Source organism: Nelumbo nucifera, chromosome 5 (assembly GCF_055504915.1).
Source record: "Nelumbo nucifera cultivar China Antique chromosome 5, China Antique-T2T, whole genome shotgun sequence".
NCBI lineage: Eukaryota > Viridiplantae > Streptophyta > Magnoliopsida > Proteales > Nelumbonaceae > Nelumbo > Nelumbo nucifera.
In genome coordinates this window covers 84,935,021-84,958,065 of record NC_142653.1, presented here as the reverse complement: position 1 = coordinate 84,958,065, position 23,045 = coordinate 84,935,021, and the positions used below count along the sequence as shown (strand labels likewise).

Sequence of the window (23,045 nt, the reverse complement as noted above, 5' to 3'; positions counted from 1 at the left end):
GACACGCCCTAAGCTCCCATTGGACGTACAAAACCCGTGGAAACCACCCCCAAATTGAAGAATCTGTTTCACCAAACAGGAAGGCTTGATTGAGCATATATTTCTTTGAAGAATTTTTACCTATTTTTGTGAAAACCTCTATTGAATCCTAAGCACTGTAGCTGGGCGAATTTCAGACCCATCTCCCTCCATTTTCTCTATAAATAGAGGCCCCAATTCGAGCTTGAAGAAGGGGGAGAGACCAGGGAAGAAAAAAGGAAACCTGAGAGATGTCCCTAGAGAAAGAAAGAGGGAGAAGGAGGAAAGTTTTCCAACCTTTATAACCCACCTATTTTGCATGAAATGTTGAAATCCCTGAAGCCAAGCTCAAGCCTCACCCTTGTTTCCCAAACTTCACACCAGAAACGCTCAACCCAAGTTTCATTTGAAGTTCGTAGCTGTTGGAAAACTCCCGTTAAGGTACATACGAAAGGTAAGTTTTTTTAGTTTTTCTAGGTTGTTTGAAGTTCTAAAATGTTGGAGAGCCATCGTTTTCAATTTCTTCTTGACTGAGAATAGAGGCAAAGAGGTGAGGGTCTTAGGGAAATCTGTACCTAAGACTCGATAACATAACCTCAAAATCGATCTTAAGAGAAGGTGAAAGCATGTTCCTCCAGATTTAAGAAATTCTTGAAACCATTCCCTTTTCTTAGAAAGAAACTGAGCCTGAATAACTCCCTTTTCAGAAAGAAGGTGAAAGCATGAGCCTAACACCTTCCTTCTCCCAATCCTTGGAACCCGAATCTCATGGTTGTGTGCCTTTTCCACGGAGGATGGAGTCACTAGCAAAGACTTAAATCGAGATTTTCAAACCTGAAAATGAGGGTCCATTTCCTCTAAAAAAATGGGTAGCGACTCCATCACTTTGAGCCGACCATGAGCTTCCCAAAGCTCACACTGGGAGGTTGAACCATTGACCTGTTCAACGATTTTTGGCCATTTTTTTATTTTTAATTATTTTTTATTTTTTATATTTTTTTGTCAAAACATGCCCTTCGTTCGAATCGGATAGTCAAACCATCAACCCGAAAACTGGTGGCTAGAACGGTTCTGTTTCCATGTCATTTTTTAAAACCATGATTTTAACTAAAATTATTTTATATATTATAATAAAATAAATAAAAATTATATATTTTTATATCGGAAAATCTTACTACGAATCAACTGATATCATAAAAGAGGTATATATATACTATTCAGTAGCCTATACTTTTGCTCAAGTGACAATTTGGTCCCTAAACTTCAAAATGCAACAATTCAATACTTGTCTTTAACTAGTCCGTTAATCAATCATTAAGTGACATTTGAAAAGTCAAAAATGCCCTAAAAATGCCATTTGAAAAGTCAACCATCTAAACATTGACAATAAAACGGTTCCAAATTCTAAATTCTTCTAAATAGTCACCAACTTTTTTGAATAGAAGAGGTTAGGATTTGGGACTATTTAGTTTTTTGTCAACGTTTGGATGGTTGATAAAGAGAATTAGATATAATTGGAAGGGCATTTTTGACTTTTCAAATGTCACTTAATGAATGATTAACGAACTGGTTAATAACAGGTACTGGATTGTCACATTTTAAAAGTTTGAGTACTAAATTGTCACATTATCAGAAATTTTCCAAAACAAAAAATTCAGTGATTTTCATCAAAATTCACGGAGTACTATGTCTTTATGGTATCATAGGTTTACTTAAAAATGTTAATTGATTCATAACAAAGAACCGGGACTAAATCACAGTACCAGAATCGATATAATCGGTCCGTTCGGTTCGTTTTGAGCTTGATCGGACAGAAGTACAGAACCAAGTCACCAACCCATTGATAGCCTAGATAGAACTAGAACGATATATGTCAACTCGCTTCGTTCCTGAATCCTGATCATTTCAATGAAGTTATTTGCCTAAAAATCATTGTTCCATTAAACCTCTGAGTTCTCGCGCAACAAACGAAAAACTCACGAGTTCGAATAAAAGCACAGAAACTGCAATAAAAGAGTTAAAATGGAGAAGCTGAAAGCTGTGGTTCCAAGCGGTCTTAAGGGGATACTTTCTGAAAGTAATCCAGAAGATATTCCATCCACTTGTTCATCTCTTCTAGAATTCTTCCAACCTCTGCCACTATTTCAGAAAGTAACTATTCACTTATTTCTCCCATTTCTATTTTTACTTGAAAGCAATAATCTAGAGTTCTCAGACCGTTTAACTACTCCTTTTGTCATTTCTTTTTCTTTTTCTCTTTCTCTGATTTGAATTCTTGTCGTAAGGTGGTTCGAGAACTAACGGACCCAGAAACTGCTCTCTGCGCTAAGAACGTAGCCACTGCTTTGGATTTTAAGCAGAAGGGCAACGAGTATTTTTCGAGCGGGGATTACGCGAAAGCCTTGGCTTTCTATTCGCAGGTCCTGCTCTTTGCTTTCCTTTCTTTTAACTTTATTCTTTAACTGAAAAACTTGATTCTCCCTTTCTTCTTACTTGATTTTTTTAATGACTTAATTCGCTTTGGCAATTGCACTGCCTGATTTGCATTGTTATTCGAATGCCGAAATCATGCGTTTGCTGATTAGCGTGATGGAGGTGCTTATTTGAATACTCATGCTTTGCCATTTTCAAAAAATAGGCATTACGTTTTGCTCCAATGGAGGTTGACAAACTGGACGAGATGTTGGCTACCACAATTTATGTGAATCGAGCTTCTTCACTGCACGTGGGTTTGAATCTGAACTTGTGTTTCTCAAGTTGATAGTTTCGGTCTTTTTGGAATTTGATGTTTGTTGATTTGTTTAATACATTTACTGGGAAACTGCAGCATCATTTTATTCTATGGTTAAACTTAATAGTGAGAACGAATGTGTTTATCTCCTTGGCATTGTCTTTGCCTCTACAGACGCATTATCAAATTGTTTTAAGTCTGTCATCCTGGAATTGTCAACTTCGTTACTGACATCTTGAACTGTCTAGAGCTCAGCTTCATCTACTTATTTGTGCTTTCTTTTAATCTATTTTCCAGAAAATGGGCCTTCTTATTGAGGCCTTACGAGATTGCAATCGGGCTGTCGTACTTTCTCCTTGCTATGCAAAGGTAGGTACGAAAGCATTCTTCATTTAATTTTGTTTCTTTCTCACTATGATGCCACACTTATCTGTTTGGCACTATAGATCTGTCTTTCTTGTATAAACCTATCCTTATTTTTGTGAATAATACTATTTGTTAGTTAAAAAAATGATACTATTGAAATTTGTTGGAGTATTCCATTTGTATGAAGAATGGGGCTATTTTAGGAAGAGGATATATAGTCAGGGACTAATGTAATGTCAACTCCATTATTTAATACTGTATGGAATGTCTCTCCCATTAAAGAGAGACAGATTGGCATGTGATATTGCTAGACAAGCAATATTAACTCTTTCTCTTCTCCTTTTTCATTTTTCTTATTATTTAAAATAAAACAGTATTAGAGCAAGGAGATTCTGTGAACGTTGATGGAGATGTCTTCAGATCTATAAATTGATATCTTCTTTTGTGTTTTGATCACCTTTCTCTTTCCATTACAATTCTTGTTCATCTTTCATTCAATTTTTATTTATTTTTTAGTGCTTGGAATTTTTGTCATCTTGTTAGTGCAATCTCCAAGAGTATTGGAGTATTAGTTTGTTTGAAGCATGTGGTTATTTTAGGAAGAAAATATATAGTCAGGGACTTGAATGTAATATGAGTTTCATTGGGGTCTTTCTAGTAACTTTGGATAATCTTAATATTATATAAAGAGTCTCTGTAAAATTCACTACTCTTCTTTCTTCTCTTCTCTTTTTTCTCCTTGTTCACAACAACAAAATTGATCTGAAAATCCTCCTAATTCATGAACATATGGTTGCCAGCTGGTGGAAGACACTGAGATCATTGGCATATCTTTCATTTACTATTCCAAAATGTGCAACGATCATCTAGTCATTGGGCCAGGGTCCTCAGGCCGGACCCATTCAAAATTTAGTAAAAGCTCAACCCGAGCCTGCCTAAGTTGCCACCTTGATGGCTTCAAATGCTCAATGATGGCTATAAACTATGGTAACAGGAGAAATAAAGTACACAAGGTGTCTTTGTAGTGGAGAATTAGATAATGGACGAAAATTTGGGTTCAATTTTAATTGCTGTCTAACTTGTTTTCTGTATTGGTTGAATTTCTGTGGAAGAGCTAAGAGAGCTTATCTCTCTCTGGTTTGTACTTGGCTTTGCTTTTTAATAAAGATTATATGTTATTGATAAAAAAGAATGAAGAGGGGGAAGAAAATCATAGATTTGTAAATTGGACTTAGTGTTACATAGTGTATGCCCTCAAGAGTCCAATATTATTTTTTTTTTGTGAATAAAGTATGAGTCTCTAGTACAATTATATGTGACATTGTGGCATATTTCTGTGATGAAATTCTGTGTTTCTAGTACAGAATTTCATCAGACTAACAGAGCAGAATTGGGAGAGAACTTCTAGGATATTCTTGAGTTACAGACTTGTAATTTTGATCAGTTTCTTGTCTCTTAAATTGTCCATATATTTTGCATTTTTTTTTGTTAAGGCTGTGGTGGGGTGTTATCTTGACACCCCTTAGATGACTTCTTTTTCCTTTAATGAAAATTTTATTTTGATTCTTCAAAAAAAAAAAAAAAAGAAGTTATTCCCTTGATCTACATTTTAGGACAATTTTTTTATGAATCATTTTAGGACTATGTTATGAGCAAGGTTCAAAATATCGATATGCCCCTGTGTATTGGCAGTGGCGTATTGGTACTAAAATCCTTGTGTTTTTATATTGTTTTAGTTTTTTTTTTCAAAAATTGGTTTTTGGGTAGAATTTTCTATATATTTTTTCATTAAAAAAGGAGGGTTCCCACAGGTGTTTCAGAACCCAAAAGATACAATACGATATACCCGATACGGGGTGTATTGTATCTAAATTTTGATCCTTGATTATGAGACTACATATTCACCATGCAGCCTAAATTTTCTTAACCAATGGATTAACCTGGTGGGGACCATCACTCATGATCAATATACGGTGGGGACCATCACTCTTCTTTATTTCTCCCCTTTTCTTCCTCCTTTTTTGTATATAAATCTTCTTCTGTATCTCTTCTTTCTATTTTCTTGATCAGTATCAGTAACAGAATCAAGATTTATTGCTTAAAGAAATAAAGCATGTATCTTTCTGTTGTAAACTTAAAATGTTTAACATTCTCCACTTATATTTTCTCCACCTTTTGGCTTGTTATTGTTTGCGTGCTTCCACTCTTGATCACTATGATTTCCTACTCTCTCCTGTATTGTGATTGGTGTTTCAATCTTGACCTCTTCCCCCGCATTTTCATCTTGGCTTACTTGTTTGTCTATGACCCTACTACACTTGTTGGGGTCTCCACTTCTGGTGATCTTGGCAAACTCCTATCAATGGAACAGTCATCACTTAGACTGCTATTCTTGGGCCTCTGGATTTTCATTAACATTATGATCATTACTCAATTTGAATAGATGCTGCTCTCCATTTTGTGCTCACCTCTTGTTAGAGATTCACAATCCTTAATTTAAACTCACCTATACCTTTGTTGCTTTGACTCCATTCTTCTAATACCCTCCTCTTGTAGATCGCCTACTAGACTATTGTTATGTATATCTTTGATTGGTTGATCACTTATGTCTTTGATTGTTTTAGTTGAGGTGCAACAATTGTCTTCTTATCTGAATGGATCTAATTTCTCTGTTTTCTTTATTTGAATAGTTCTTCTTATCTGAATGCCTCTTGTTTTACTTTCCCAACTCCCATCACCTGCCCTGTTAAGATCTCCATCTCAGCCAAATTTATTTATGACCTAAATCTTGGGTCATAAATACTCTTCACTCAATCTTGGCTTATTCCTAGTGGTCACTCCTAAGCGCTTCAGTCTGGAAAGCCTCCCAATAGCCCCTCTACTCATTGCTTATTAAACTGAAAACCTTTGTTGCCTCTTTTTTAACACTTGAAGACTTTTTATTACCTTCTTTTTTCTACATGTCTCTAACATGTTTTAAAGCTGTGGTATCGACTCGTTGCCAAGTCATTTGATTGGTTAATTTTTCCTACCATAGCACCATGTATCCCTCCCCTTTATCTTGCTAGTGTCTCTTTGAATTTCTCCCTTACTACTATCGGTATTTATAGTATTTGTAATCATTCATGGAGAGAGAAAGAAGAGAAGAGAGGAGAGAGGAGAAGAGGAAGATACGGTTGAGAGTCTCAAAACTATATCTGGCGGCAGCCAGTTTGTTTATTTACATTAACTTAATATAAAGGAATGAGAAATTACAAGTATGCCCTTGGTAGCTGTTTTGGAATGGTAGAATACTGATTTGTTACATTCTATTGCCAATGGGCATATTTATACAGTAAGCTGCTGCAATAAATAGAAAGAAAGAAAAATAGAAAGAAAAGAAAATAGAAAGAAGAAAAAATAGAAAGAAGAGAAAATAGAAAGTACAAAAATAGAAAGAAAGAAATAGAAAGAAAAAACTTTCTAAATCAATCCTTCCACAATCCTAGGAATAAATACAATTCTATTTTCAGATCTGAACCAGTAACCCCACGTTTTCCAACACTCCCCCTCAAGCTGGTGAATAGAGATCCTCCATTCCCAGCTTGGCTATAATTCTCCGAAAGTCTGTACTATTGAGCCCTTTAGTAAGTACATCGGCCAGTTGTCCTTTTGTAGACACATAGGGAGTGCAAATCAACTTGCTGTCCAGTTTCTCTTTTATAAAGTGTCGGTCAATTTCGATGTGCTTCGTCCTGTCATGTTGAATAGGATTGTGAGCAATATTGATGGCTGACTTGTTGTCACAATATAGTTTCATAGGCTCTTCTCGTGGAATCTTCAGGTCTTCTAAAATTATCTTCAACCAGAGTAATTCACACACTCCTTGTGCCATAGCCCTGAATTCTGCCTCTGCACTTGACCGAGCCACTACATTTTGCTTCTTACTTCTCCAAGTGACTAAGTTTCCTCCTAAGAAGGTACAGTAACCAGAAGTGGACCGTCTATCTACTAGAGATCCTGCATAATCAGCATCTGTATATGCTTCAAGAGTCAGTCCTTCATTTCTTCTGAATAAAATTCCTTTTCCTGGATTGACTTTCAAATAGTGCAGAATTCGATGAGCAGCCTGCAGATGAACTTCTTTAGGATTATGCATAAACTGACTTATTACACTTACAGCATATGCAATATCCGGTCGTGTATGTGCAAGATAAATGAGTTTTCCAACTAGTCTTTGGAACATCTCCTTGTCTACACTTGCATTCTCGTTGGCTTCTCCAAGTTTATGATTGGGATCTATAGGCGTGGAAGCTGGTTTACATGCCATATTTCCTGTTTCTCTCAAAAGATCAACAACATACTTTTGTTGAGAGATAAAGATGCCTTGTTTAGAATGCGCAACTTCAATTCCGAGAAAATACTTTAGTCTCCCCAAGTCTTTTATCTCAAATTCTTTGGCAAGGCAGTTTTTCAATGCTTCCTTCTCCTTTTTATCATTCCCAGTAACGATTATATCATCCACATAGACTAATAGTGCAGTAACTCCCCCTGAGGCTGTGTGTTTGATAAACAATGTGTGGTCACCTTGACTTTGCTTGTAACCTGTACTCAGCATTACCTTCGTAAACCTTCCAAACCATGCTCTCGGAGATTGTTTGAGACCGTATAGTGCTTTCTTTAATCGACAAACTTTGTTCCCTTCAATGCCTTCTCCAAAACCCGGTGGAATGTCCATGTATATCTCCTCTTCTAGATCACCATGGAGAAACGCATTTTTTACATTAAACTGTTGCAAATCCCAATTATAGTTAGCAGCCAACGACAGTAACACCCTTACTGTATTCATTTTAGCTACTGGGGCAAAAGTCTCCTGATAATTTACCCCATAAGTCTGTGTATATCCCTTGGCTACCAGGCGTGCTTTGTACCTTTCTAATGACCCATCAGATTTGTACTTAATTGTGAACACCCATTTACAACCTACCGTCTTTTTGTTTCTTGGTAGATTTACAACTTCCCATGTGTTGTTTTTTTCTAATGCCTCCATTTCCACTCTCATGGCTTTTCTCCACTCCTTATTAGAAAGTGCCTCGGCTAGAGTATTAGGAATTGGAATGGTGTTAAGGCTGGCTAGAAAACTTTTATGGGATTTAGAGAATCTTTGGAATGATACATATTTGACTAAAGGGTACAATGGGCGTTTGGTACATTCTCTGGTTCCTTTTCTCAGTGCAATAGGTAGGTCATACTCATACTCAGATTGTGAAGGTGTAGGTTCAGGATCTAAGCATCCCTTAGTTCTAGGATTAGGAGTTGAATCTTGGACTTGCACAGGTTGAGGATCTGGATTTTTCCTCCTAGAGTAAACCTGCATATATCTCACATTATCATGCACATCTTTCGTGGGGTTAACAGTGTCCGAATTTGGTTCAATGGTCGGGTTGTTTGACTCTTGTTGAGACTCGGGAATTTGGGGCTCAGAGGAATGTGACTCAGAGGAATGTGATTCTTGACGATTGAATGTCTGTGAGGAGGGTAATACATCTAGGGAGAGTAGATCCGAGGCCTTATCTTCCATTAATGAGGGCTCCCCCTGAAGATAAGGTTGAATGAAAAAAGATTTTCCTTCCTCAAATGTGACATCGATGGTGGTGTAGAATTTTCTGGTGGCTGGATGATAACATTTATAACCTTTTTGAGTTGGGGAATATCCCAAGAAGACACACCTGATTGCTCGTGGGTCTAATTTTCCCTTATTATGGACATGAACAAAGGCAGTGCAGCCAAAAATTCTTGGTGTGAGATTATTTGAGGCTCGAATATCAGGATAAAATTGAGAAAGGACTTGTATTGGGCTTCGGTTGTCAAGAACTTTAGATGGTAGTCTATTTATGGTGTAGGCAGCAGTAAGGACAGCTTCCCCCCAATATTGTTTTGGCACCTGATTTTGAAAGAGAAAGGCTCGGGTGGTTTGCAAAAGATGGCCATTTTTTCTCTCAGCTACCCCATTCTGTTGGGGAGTGTTAACATAGGAGGATTCATGCACAATGCCTTCTTTCTGAAAAAATGGGGACACATTTTGATTAAAATAATCTGTAGCATTATCAGATCGAAATCTTTTAATTCTCACACCAAACTGAGTTTGGACCATGTTATGAAAGTTGGAAAGAATCGTACCCACATCAGATTTAGACTTAAGAAGAAAAATCCATGTGACCCTAATGCAATCATCAATAAAGGTGACGAACCATCTTGAACCAGTAATGTTGGGAATTTGAGAAGGGGCCCATATATCCGAATGAATCAAATAAAAAGGAGTTGAAGATCTTTTATTGCTGATTGGGAAAGAAACCCTTTTGTGCTTAGCAAGTTCACAAACATCACAATGAAAGGTTTCAACATCAATTCCTTTAAACAAGGAAGGAAGCATTGTTTTTAAAATAGGAAATGAAGGATGACCAAAACGGAAATGATGACGCCAAATTAAATCTTTATTGGAGGTAGATAAGAATGACTCGTGTGTGACATGCATAACAGTGTGAGATGATTTGCTGGTTGCTTCAAGGTAGTAGAGTCCATCTCTTTCCTTAGCAAGTCCAATCTTCTTCCCCGAAACCTGGTCCTGAAATACACAGTAAGAAGGGAAGAACACAACATTGCAGTTCACATCTTGGGTGAGTTTATGTATAGAGATAAGGTTAGTGGATAACTTAGGAACATGAAGCACATTTTTAAGTAATAGGGATGGAGTAATTTGAATATTCCCAATCCCTGCCACTGTGGTGAAAGAACCATCAGCAACAGAAATTTTTCTATTACTAGGACAGGGTGTATAGGTGAGAAAATGTAGTGAAGAGGGTGTCATGTGGTCAGTAGCTCCAGAATCAAGAATCCATGGAAAAACACTAGCCGAGGCATGTAATCCTAGAGATAAAGACTCACCTGAGAGAGCAAGAGAGGTAGAACCACTTTCTGGTTTCAAGGATTTCAGGAAGCACCTTAGCCTTTCAATTTCTTCATCATTAAATGGTCCCTGACTTGAGTGTTCTTGCTGCGGGGTTGTGGAGACATTATGGGCCTGTTGAATTCCTTTTGAAACTCCTCGATTTCCCCATTCCTTGCTGGATGTGGGAGGTTTCCCATGAAGTTTCCAACACCGATCTTTCGTGTGTCTGGGCTTCTTGCAATAGGTGCACCAGAGGTTATCGTTAGAGTCACAGGTGGTTGTGTCACGAGCCAAGTTGTGATTGTTCTCACCCTTTGAACCATTGTAACTTCCTCCCCTTGCCACCATGGCTGAGCCTTCGGGATCTTTAGGCTCAAGCATGATTCCACGACGGCTTTCCTCAGCTCTGACAAGGGCTATGACTTCATTCAATGGAGGCACTTCTTCTTTGCCAAGAATTTGTCAGCATTCAGTCCGACCAAAAAATCATACACCCTATCTCTTTCAATAAAATTCTTCAAGATCACAACATCATCTGCGCACTTTGTCTCAAGAATCCGATAATGATCAAGCTCATGCCATAAATTTTGCAGCAGATTTGCATACTCTGTAACACTCCTGCTCCCTTGTTTGGCCGCCACAGTCTTCACTTTGACCTCATAGACACGAGCAGTGTCATGGGCTTTGGAATAGGTTTGTCGGACAGCATCCCAAATAGCCTTTGCAGAGGGAAGAAACATACAAGTATCACTGATCTCGGGTGTCATTGAACTCCACAACCATGACATAATCATGGAGTCCTCTTCGTCCCAAGCATCAAAATTTGGCTCGCCCAACCTTGGTCCTGTTCCAAGGAGGTGACTAATTTTTCCTTTTCCCTTTAAATAGGTACGCACTAGTTGTGACCACTTCAAGTAATTCTGGCCATTCAGTCTATATGTTGCCTGAATATTCTGCAAATCACCTGTGTGAGGATGAGAATTTGTTGCTCTTTCATTGGTTTGGATGGGAGCACTTGTTGCAGTCATGTCGGACATTGTTAATGGAGGAAAAATAAGGCCAGCAGGAAAGGAGAATAAAGGAACACTTCTGGTTACAGATCAACAGTGAAGGCCAGAAGAGAAAAACACAAAAAACTGGCAATGAAGGCCGAAAAAATCTCAAGGTTGACAAACCTAGAGCTCTGATACCATGTTTTGGAATGGTAGAATACTGATTTGTTACATTCTATTGCCAATGGGCATATTTATACAGTAAGCTGCTGCAATAAATAGAAAGAAAGAAAAATAGAAAGAAGAAAAAATAGAAAGAAGAGAAAATAGAAAGTACAAAAATAGAAAGAAAGAAATAGAAAGAAAAAACTTTCTAAATCAATCCTTCCACAATCCTAGGAATAAATACAATTCTATTTTCAGATCTGAACCAGTAACCCCACGTTTTCCAACAGTGGCACTCCCTAGTAACAAGCTAATAAGAAAGAAAGAAACTAACTGGCTGACAACACATTAACAACAACTGTAAAATAACAATTAAATAATCCTTACAACACTCCCCCTCGAGTTGGGCTGAATACGTCTATCATGCCCAGCTTGTCACATAACTCATTGTGCCACGAGTATGGAAGCCCTTTTGTGAGGACATCAACAAGTTATTCCTTGGAGTTGACATAAGGGATGCAAATTTCCCTTTTTTCCAATTTTTCCCTTATGAAGTGTTTGTCTACTTCAATGTGCTTGGTCTTCTCATATAGGACAGGATTGCTGGCGATGTTTATGGTTGCCTTGTTGTCACAGTAATGAGACATAGGATTATGAACAACAACTCTAAGCTCCCCTAGAAGGTTTTTTAGCCAAAGGACTTCAGCCACCCCATGTGCCATAGCTCTATATTTAGCTTCAACACTTGACCTTACTACCACACTTTGTTTCTTGCTTTTCCAGGTCACTAGGCTTCCTCCCACAAATGTGCAATACCCACTTGTAGATTTTCTATCATCCACAACACTTGCCCAATCAGCATTTGTAAAGACTTCCACCTTTAGGTGATTATGTTTACTAAATAGTAGACCTGTTCTTGAATACTTTTTTAAGTATCTAAGAACTCTCTTTGCTACCTCCATGTGTGGTTTCTTAGGAGAGTGCATGAATTGGCTCAACACCCCAACTGAATAGGCAATGTCTGGACGGGTCATGGACAAATAAATCAACTTTCCCACTAACCTTTGGAATTGTTTCACATCTTTCAGAGGTTCACTATCACAGTCACCCAATTTGTGATCAACATCCATGGGAGTATCTGCTGGCCTTTCACCTAACTTGCCTGTGTCTTGTAACATATCAAGGGTGTACTTCCTTTGAGAAATGAAGATACCCCTTTTTGAGCGGGCGACTTCAATTCCAAGAAAATACTTCAGGGGACCTAAATCTTTCACTTCAAATTTAGATGCAAGGAATTGTTTCAATTTTTGTATTTTTGAACTCCAATTTCCTGTAATGATGATATCATCCACATACACTATCAATACAACAACCTGTTCCTGACATCTCTTCACAAAGAGTGTGTGATCAGACTGACATTGCTTGAACTCTACCTGCTGAATTGCCATGTGAAACTTACTGAACCAAGCCCTGGGAGATTGTTTTAAACCATAAAGATACTTTTTTAGCTTGCACACCTTATTTTCACTTCCCTTGGCACAGAATCCAGGGGGTTGAACCATGTACACTTCCTCCTCTAGGCCACCATTTAAAAAAGCATTCTTTATGTCCAGTTGATGCAATTCCCAGTCAAGGTTAGCAACTAATGACAGTAGGACCCTAATTGAGTTTATCTTAGCTATTGGAGCAAAAGTCTCATCATAGTCAACCCTGTACACTTGAGTGTACCCCTTGGCTACTAATCTTGCTTTGTACGTTTCAACTGTCCCGTCTGCCTTGTGTTTAACTGTAAACACCCACTTACACCCCACTGGGTTTTAAACCCTTGGAAGATCCACCAATTCCCAAGTTTGATTTTAATGGAGGGCATTAATCTCCTCCTTCATAGCATCTGTCCATTCAGGGCATTTTAAGGCTTCTGCAACATTTCTGGGTATAGGGACGCAATCAACTGTAGATAGGAAGGCTCGGTATGAGGGGGAAATGTGATCATAGGAAACATACTGGGTAATGGGGTGTTTGGTAGTGTATGACTTGACTCCCTTTCTTTGAGCAATAGGAATGTCAAGGTCATCCACAGTAGGAGTAGGAGTATCAATAGGTGCAATAGGGTTTGGACTTACCTCTTGGGAGTCTAACGGTGTCAATTGCTCAATGTTTGGCTACTCCAAATCTCTATCACATTGCTGTTCTCTACGGCGTGTACGTTGGAAGACACGAAAAGAAGCAAGGTCCGGAATAGAAGGGAGACTTGGTGGACCTAAACTTGCTTCTCTTCCACACTACTCTCCCCCTGAGGAGAAGCAAGGAAGAACGGTTTAGACTCAAAGAATGACACATCCATAGACACAAAAAAATTATGACTAATGGGATCAAAGCACCAATACCCTTTTTGAGAAGAGGGATACCCTATAAAGATGCAAGGAATGGACCGAGGGTCTAACTTACCCCGAGATGGAGACAAATCATAGACAAAGGCACGACAACCAAAAACTCTCATGGGAATGGAAAATAATGGGGACTGAGGGAACAACAACTGATGAGGGGCCATGTAGTTCAGCACTTTGGAGGGCATGCGATTGATGACATAAGCAGCTGCAAGTATAGCATCCATCCAAAACCTTTTTGGAACATTCATGTGTAACATCATCCCTCGAGCTACCTCAAGGAGGTGTCTATTTTTTCTTTTTGCAACACTATTTTGTTGTGGTGTTCTTGTGCATGAGCTCCTATGAATAGATCCATGGGAGGCAAAGAACTCATTGAGCTCACCATGGAAATATTCCTTTGCATTGTCTGATTGGAAGATCTATATTTCAACATGGAATTGCATAAACACCATCATCTGGAAGTCATTCACAATCTTTGAAACTTCGTCTCTACTACGCATAGGGAATACCCATGTATAGCGAGAGAAATCATCGATCAATGTGATAAAGTACTTATACCCGCCCTCAAAGATTGTAGTAGTAGTCCCCCATACATCAGAATACACAACATGAAAAGGAAAACTTGATCTTTTATTATTTGAGTGAAAAGTTGTTCTACATTGTTTGCTCAACTGACATGTTTGACACTGGAACTCTAACACTGAACATGACTTAAATAAAACTGGAAACAAAGACTTTACTATTTCAAAAGAAACATGACCTAACCGACTATGCCACAAAAAAAAATTGACTCTTATTTGATTGACTATATGACTCTGAGGACGACATCGAGAGACCAGCTTTATTGTCAAGAATGTGGAGACCATCCACTAGGCTCCCTCTACCAATCGTCCTCCCAGAAGTTAGATCCTGAAAAACACATGAACCAGGAAAAAATGTTACACTGTAGTTTAAAGAGTTTGTGATGCTACTGATTGAAAGCAAATTTATAGGAAGTTGAGGGACATACAGTACACAATTCAGGTTAAGGCCATGGGGAAGAGATATTGATCCTTGGCCTGCAATGGAGGAGAATGATCCATCTACAAGCCTCACTTTATCCCTTCCTGACAAAAGGCTATTAGTCTGAAACAAGTTTGGCTTACTGGTCATGTGGTTAGAGGCCCTTGAGTCAATGATTCAAGGGGAGTTAGTGGTAGTGGTGACATGGAATGTAGAAGCCACATTACTTGATGTAGACGCAAATGAAGTAGGAGGAGTACCAGTGACTGGACTATCCATCTGTCGCAAAGCCCTACCATATGACTCCAAGTGATCTCTGAAGGAATTCATGATATCTTCCTTGGGGTCAAAACCAGTAAAGTGGTCTTGAGTAATACCAATAGACTGAGTATCTTGGGTTGCCACATGTGTTGCATTATGTGTTGTATTCGGCTTCTTCTAACCTTGTACTCTACCCTGTTCTTGGTTCTTCACTGCCCACTTGGGCTTCCCGTGAATCTCCCAACATGTCTCACATGTATGTCTCGAGCACCAACAGTGGGTACAAAACGACTTGTCTTTATCATCAGCCTTCTTGGAGTCACTTTTCTTTCCTGTTTGTTACTACCTATTGCAGCCAATGCTACCTGTTGCTCCCCCTCAGTTGTAACCATCACACTCCGCCTACTTTCCTCAGATTGAATGAGGGTATACACCTCTTGAACCGAAGGCAACTCTTTACTTCCTAAGATCTGAACTCTCAAGGGTTCATAAGCAGGGTTTAGACCCAACAAGAATGCAAAAACCTGCTGCTGAGAAACTAGCTTCTTATAAGCCTTAGCATCATCATCATGTTTCCATTCTATAGCCTGATAGTGATCTAATTCTTTCCACACTGAAGTAAGGGCTGAATAATAGGCAGACAAACTATGATTCCCCTGTTTACAGGTTGAGGATTCAGCTTTCAACTGGTAAATCTTGGCATAATGCCTTTGCTCAGAATAGGTGGTTTTGGCCTGTTCCCTAATCTCACTAGCGGTGTTTGCCCACATAAAGTTCTTCTTCACATCAGGTTCCATGGCTGCAAGGAGCCAAGGCATCACCATACTATTTTCTTAGTCTCACCTATCATGTTCAGCTGTCTCACTCTTGGGTTCTTTAACTCTTCCATTTATGTAACCAGCTTTTCTCCTTGCTGTTACATAAAGTTTTACACTTTTAGCCCATTCCAGGTAGTTTAGACTATTTAATGGGGTAATGGGCATGGGAAACATCATGCTTTCACCTCCCATACCAACTGTGCTACGGGTTGGTGTAAGCCCCAATGAAGCTGAATCATAGTTTTCCATTGAGGGAGAGAGTCTACACTACAAGAACAAGACCAAATCCCATACAACTACACAACAGCCACAATCAGAATACTAAACCCCCAAGAAATTTACTTCTGGAATGAGAGAAAAAAAAAGCTGCTGAAATCAACCCAGTAATGGTTCAGCCATTAAAACAGCCCAGTAATCAGTCCAGCAACCAGCCGTTAGAATAGTATACTAGCAGTTCGACTACAACACATGCAATCTAACAGTCCAGCATCTAAACGAAGATGTAAAACCAAAAACTAAGGCCTTCACACCATTGGCCACAGAAAAAAAACACAAGAACACATACCCTGTCCAGCACCTGTATGAAGGTGCAAACCCAGAAATTAATTTTCACAGCATCGAACAAAGAGAAGGGAGTCTTTACTGCATCGCCCTTCTTTTGCTAGGGTTTCCTTGGTGCTACGACCAAGGAAGAACCCAAAGGAAGTAGCCGCAAGTCGCCTGACCAGTCCGGTTAGGTTTCTGTCTTCCACGTCCAAGAAATCAAAGAAAAAAAAGGAACTGAGAATAGCCCAGAATGATGCTAGGTTCAGATGAGAGAAACAGTTCTTTTTTTTTTTTTTTAATAGTCCAGAATGATGCTCTGATACCATGTAATCATTCATGGAGAGAGAGAGAAGAGAAGAGAGGAGAAGAGGAAGATACGATTGAGAGTCTCAAAACTATATCTGGCGGCAGCCAGTTTGTTTATTTACATCAACTTAATATAAAGGAATAAGAAATTACAAGTATGCCCCTGGTGGCACTCCCTAGTAACAAGCTAATAAGAAAGAAAGAAACTAACTGGCTGACAGCACACTAACAGCAACTGTAAAATAACAATTAAATAATCCTCATAACAGTATTCGTTGAGCCTACACGTCTCCCTTATCATTTGGCCCTGAGAGCTTCCCAACTACTTATGGAATTACCTTTCTACCCTTCTCTGTTGCCAGCTGATCTTCCCCCAACAATTGACTAGTCACCTTCCCCTTCTTCCTTGCTATTCTCTTTCTCTGCAACTCCACTATCAACCTTCTTCCACTTTCCTTTTGACTCTAAAAAATAATTGCTCTTCACCTTCGACCAACAGTCTCAGATCATACTATTCAACTGTGAAAGAAAGCTGCATCCTCAATGTAACTCTATGAGTTTCCTCCATTTTAATTAGCAAGGTCACCATGTCCAATCTGTTCCATGTTCTGTTCCTATCATTGAATTTATAAAAATGGCCCAAGCAGTTGCCTTTGCTTTGGAAGTTTCTAGACATCAAGCATGTAATGGAATGCCTACCATGCATAATGACACCATTTTATTCCTATTTTGGTCTCTCAGTGTTCTTGTTAAAGGGTACTACCTACTTAATCTCAACCCTGGGAATCTTTTTTGCCGCTTGCATAATCCTGCACCCTTTTGCCTCTGCTTTTTCTTTTTCTGAAGATAATCTGGCTTATATTGCATCAGCCAAAAACAGTAACAGAAACATAAAAAGCAAAACCAAAACCCAAATACAATAAATTCTGGTCTCAATACAACTAAATTAGATTCGAAGTACTCCAAAAATCAGAACCTAAGTCTTCTGTTTTAGAATCCTCAAAACCTGGGAGTATCAACGTCCAGTCCAAAAGTTTTTATCCAATGAGTATGCAAACTTTCTTCTTGCCTTTTGCTTTTCCATAAAAAAATCTTCTATTTCTTTCTTTCCATACCTTCCTACATACTGCAAAGGGAACATAATCTTTGCTTTCCTGCTCCCCCATTGATCACCAGCCAATGTTCAAAAATATCCTTAGGCATCTGAGGAGACCACCCACCCATCTTGAACAGTTGGAAGAAGAAAATCCAACTGCACCTTACAAAGTTGTGATCTACTAACAAATGCAATATACATTCGGCATCATATTCACAAAGAACACATCTATATGCCAAATATAAACCTCTTTTCCTCAAGTGATCTTGAGTGAGAATACTGTCCATAGCTATTAGCCACGTGAATGCTTCAACTCTTAGGGGAATTGGGTTACCCCATACACCTCCAACTGAAGAGCTTTCCATTTGACTTTGAGCCAAAGCTTTGTAAAGAGATTTTATAGAAAACTTTCCATTCTTGAACTCCTTCCACCACCATGCATCTGCACTTTCCAGATGGATCACTGCCTCTTGAAGTTTAGGCAAAAGCACCACGCATTCTTCCATCTCTTGATCAAGCAAAGGTCTTCTGAAAGTAGGAAACTACTAAACCTCTCCCTGCCTCCACTCAAAACATTGTACAATTGTCACCTCCTTTCTAGTTAATCTGTATAATCTTGGATGCAAATCACATAGATTCCCCACCTTCAACCATTCATCCTCCCAAAACCTAATTCTAGACCCATCCCTCACCCTCCAAGAAACAAAAGGCCTTAGTAAAGCATGGAAATTCATAATCCTCTTCCACAGTCACCCCATAGGAAGGTGTGACCCCTCTTGAGTCCCACCTAAAATTCACCACCCCATACTTACAAAGCAATAACTCTCCTCCAAGGTCTCCCTTTCCCACTCAAACTCCTAACTTATTTTCCCAATAAATTTTGATTAAAAATTCTTACCCTTCTAATTCAAAACCACCATCTTTTTTCTCCCTGCATACCCATTCCCACTTTACCAAATGATGCTTCTTTTGTACAACTTTAATGTTTCACAAGAACTCCCTTTGAATCCTTTGAATCTCCTTTATCACTAATGCCGGGGCCTTTAGAAGAGACAAGTAGTAACAGCTTGATGGGTTTGATAAAACACTCTTAACAATAGTGATCCTACCACCAAAAGAAAGATACTTCCCCGTCCACCCTACCAATATTTGCTTGATTGTATCCAACACCGGCTGCCTAGTAGAAGGAGCTGAAGGTTTTACACCAATAGGTAATCCCAAGTAGGTAAAAGGAAATTCACCAATTAGGCACCCTAAGGTTGCAGCACAAGGTTCAAGTGTATCTTGTTGCATTGTGCCAGTCCAATCAAAATACTGTTGTTTAAGTTGATATCCAAACCTGAGAGCACTACAAAACATTTAAAAATTCCCCTCAGCTTCAGCACTTTCTCTGAAGTATCCAAAAGAATCAAAACGTCATTTTGCATACTGTTAATGTGTTATCAACCACCCTCTCCTCCAACCTTAAAACCTCTAAACAAACTTGCTGCCACTCCTTTGTTGATTAATCTGCTCAAAACCTCCACCACCAACCATAGTTTTCAAGGCACCATGGCGAGGTTAGGCGATGGATTTTTTTTCATGTTGAAAACATAGATCCTAGGGTAGTTCCCTAGGTACCATAACCATATTTCCTTAATAATTATATTCATAAGAAAAGTATAAAGTTCATATTAAAGTATAGAAAATCAACATAACCCTTAATTTTGTTATAGGAAAAGAAGAAAAGAAAAAGTAATGGCGGTAGTACTTCCTTATTGGTTCAGGTTTTGAAGTCTTTGAGGGTTCAATATAGCATTTAGCAATGTTTTTGTTGATTAAACCCTAATAAATAAGAAAACAATAAGAAGAATTTAGTATATAAACACAAAGTGATTATTCTAGTTTAATAATGTCTATTTTATAATTATAATCTCAAAAAAGAATGAACAAAAAAGTATTTTATAGTAGGAAGTAAAAAACTGCTTGGCGATTAGGCGAGGTGAACCTCAAAGGGCGCCTTAGGTGGGTGCCTAGGCGTTGCCTTGACAACTATGTCACCAACACAAACAGCATTGGAGATTAAGGATCTGTGATGAGTCCGCTTCAATTTCAAAAACAAGGAGCTGGTTCGAGGGAGCTCACCCTCCTGAAACAGAGTAAGAGGGAAGAAGAAGAAGAAGAGGAAGAGGGAGAGAAAAGAGAGGGGATAATAGGGTTTCTTACTTCATACCATGGAGATCGGATTACATAATATTTTTACTTCACCTGCACATGGCTGAGACTGTGATGGATAACTAACTTGGTGACGTGGCTTCCTTGTATAAACAAACCGCAGCAGGGGAGTCACATGGGTGATCAGGGGCTGCTCTCAAGCATGACCCGTCTGCTGAGTGACATGGGCCTGGTCTTCATGGTTTGGGCCTAAGTGATCATCCGGCTGCCTATCAGTCCCACCCCCTTCAATAAACACCTTGTCCTCAAGGTTGAGGTTGGGGTACTGATTCTGTAAGCTCTCATAATCTTCCCAAGTCGCATCCTCCCTTGGGAGATTGCTCCATTCCACTAATGCTTGTTTACGGACCTTCTTCCCAGTCTTAATCCATCAAAGATCAGTAATCTGTTGGGGTTCTATCAGAATGTCTCCTTCTGTGAACTGTGGGAGAGTTGGTTGTACCTTGGTTGGATGTGCCAAGCATGGTTTCAATAAACTGACATGGAAAACTGGGTGCAATTTTGAGGAGGGAGGAAGATCCAGTTTGTAGGCCACCTGTCCCACCCGTTCAATCACCATGAAGGGTCCAAAGTACCTGGGAGCCAGCTTTTGCCAAACCCTGTGTGCCACTGAAGTTTGCCGATAGGGCTGTAGTTTCAGGTAAACCCAGTCTCCAACTGAGAATTCAAGCTCTCTGTGCTTCTGATCACAAGTCAGCTTCATCCGTTGTTGGGCCTGTTGAAGGTGCAGTTTGAGCGACCTCAGTATTTCATCTCTTGAGAGCAACTGGTTTTATACTTCAGCCACAGTGGAAGAGCCTCTCTCGTAGGGTAACACCGCTGGGGGATCTCTCCTGTAGAGCACTTTGAAAGGTGTTGTTCCAGCTGAAGCTTGATAGGTAGTGTTGTACCAATATTCTGCCCACAGCAGCCAGTGGGCCCATTGTGTTGGCTTTTCCCCAATAAAGCAACGTAGGTAGGTCTCAAGGCACCTGTTTACCACCTCGGATTGGCCATCAGTCTGGGGGTGGTAGGGCTGTATGGAGCATGTGAACTCCTTGAGCTGAAAAATAGGCCTCCCAGAACTTACTCATGAAGAGGGGATCCCTGTCAGTCAGAATAGAATTTGGGGTGCCATGTAATTTGGCGACCTCTTGGATGTAAGCCCGTGCTACTGTAGTGGCTGTGTATGGTTGAGGCAGAGCTATGAAATGGGCATACTTAATCGATCCACTATTACCAATACTACAGATTTCCCGGCTGATTTAGGTAACCCAGTAATGAAATCCATGGTTATGTCTTCACAAACCTTCTCTGGAATGGGTAGAGGCTGAAGTAAACCCACATGGGATCGTGTGATGTACTTATGTTGCTGGCAGATGTCGCACTTGGCCACATAGTCTTGAATTGTGCGTTTCATTCCCTTCCAATAGAACTGGTCTGCAACCCTTTTGTATGTTTTGAGAAACCCGGAATGCCCTCCCATGGCAGAATTGTGGAACAGTTTGAGTATCTCCTTTTGATGGGCTGAATTGTTTGCTATCACCACCCGTCCTTTATAGAAAAGAGTAGACCTTTTGACTGAATAGCCTGGAACCAGGGAGGGGTCCTGAGCATATAAAGCTTGAATCTGTTTAAGTTCCAGGTCAGTTTGGGCCTCAAATGTGATGAGTTCCAGTAGGGGATAGCTGGGATTGGACAGGTCCATGAGTTTAAAACTCCTCCACCCTTGACAATGTATCTGCTAGAGCATTTGAAGGGCCTGGTTTGTATTCTATATGGAAATCATAACCCAGTAGTTTATAGCAAGGTTCAAAATATTGTTACGTATTGGCCGATACATATTTTATCAGGGCCTTCCCGATACGACCCTACAGGGGGTGTATCGGGTCAGGCCATGGTTCAGAGGGTAGCTGGGACTTAAACCGACCCCTCTGAACTGGTTTTGTAAAGAAAAATAAATAGAACACAAAAAAAGCACTGATACAGGCCAATACGCCCTACTGGAGCAGTTTAGAACCTTGGTTTATAGGCCCATTTCTGTTCTGGGCTTAAAATTCACTGCTCCAATAGATGTTTAACACTTCAATGATCAGTCCGTACCACGAACTTCCGCCCTAGGAGATATGGTCTCCACTTCTGAACTGCTAGTGTGATGGCCATTAGCTCTTTTTCATAAGTTGACTTCGCTTGGGCCTGAAGTGAATGAGCTCGGCTATAGTAAGCCAAGGGTTGCCCCCCTTGCATCAGAACTGCCCCAATCCCCTTTCCAGAAGCATCTGTTTTCGAAATGAATTCCTTATCAAAGTCGGGTAGGGTGAGACTGGGTGGAGTGGTGACTGCCTTCTTCAAGGATTGGAATGCATATTCAGCTTGCCCATCCCAATCAAAAGCTTGCTTCTTCAACAATTTAGTGAGAGGCGCAGCTAGGATACCGTAGCCAGGTATAAATTGGCGGTAATAGCCAGTTAATCCCAAGAACCCTCTGAGTGGTTTTTGGGAAGTGGGTCGGGGCCAGTTGATCATGCTGGATACCTTTTCCGGGTCAGTGTGAACCTTGCCTTAAGATATGATGTGTCCAAGGTAATTGACCTGGGTCTGCCCAAAGGAACATTTAGTGGGCCTGGCAAATAAGGAGTGCTGTCTCAGTAGGTCCAAAGTACAGTGCAGGTGCTCCATATGCAAGGGCCATGTCGGGCTGTAAATAAGGATGTCATCGAACAAGTATAAAACAGCGCAAAAACGGTTTGATGATTTCGTTCATGAGCCGCTGAAAGGTGGAGGGTGCATTGGTTAGACCAAACGGCATCACCACAAACTCGTAGTGTCCATCTGATGTTCGAAAGGCAGTCTTAGTGATGTCATCCGAGTGGACCCGGATCTCGTGGTACCCAGATCTGAGATCCAGCTTAGAGAAGTAGAGAGCCTGAACCAATTCGTCGAACAGTTCCTCAACCAAGGGAATGGGGTACCGATCCTTCACAGTGATATTATCAAGGGTCTGGTAATCAACACAAAACCTCCAGGTGCAGTCCTTTTTTTGACTAATAGGACGGATGAGGAAAAAGGGCTGTTGCTGGGCCTAATGAACCCCTATATGGTCTCACATTGGCTGGCGGTGCCCTGGGGTGAAGGGTAATGCGGTGGTCCATTTGTCTATTGGGTGGTAAGGTGGAGGGTTCTTGAAACACCGAATATTCAATCAACAACTGCTGGAGTTCATCTTGTTGTTC

General features: G+C 39.9%; 1 protein-coding gene across 6 annotated transcripts in view; it reads left to right on the top strand.

The window, feature by feature from the left end:
* Positions 1-1,831: 1,831 nt before the first annotated feature.
* The window catches only part of TPR9 (Tetratricopeptide repeat (TPR)-like superfamily protein), an 88,472-nt gene continuing 67,258 nt past the window's right edge, over positions 1,832-23,045 (top strand). For 3 of the 6 annotated variants that reach the window (XM_088888631.1, XM_010280598.2, XM_010280599.2), the window contains exons 1-4: positions 1,833-2,169; positions 2,304-2,438; positions 2,657-2,743; positions 3,047-3,118. In XM_088888631.1, the coding sequence (XP_088744757.1) occupies positions 2,041-2,169; positions 2,304-2,438; positions 2,657-2,743; positions 3,047-3,118 (423 nt within the window). In that variant the 5' untranslated portion in view covers positions 1,833-2,040. Of the gene's footprint in view, positions 2,170-2,303; positions 2,439-2,656; positions 2,748-3,046; positions 3,119-23,045 lie in introns of those variants that run through there. The other 3 variants (XM_019200399.2, XM_010280600.2, XM_088888632.1) reach the window with 3 other exon arrangements.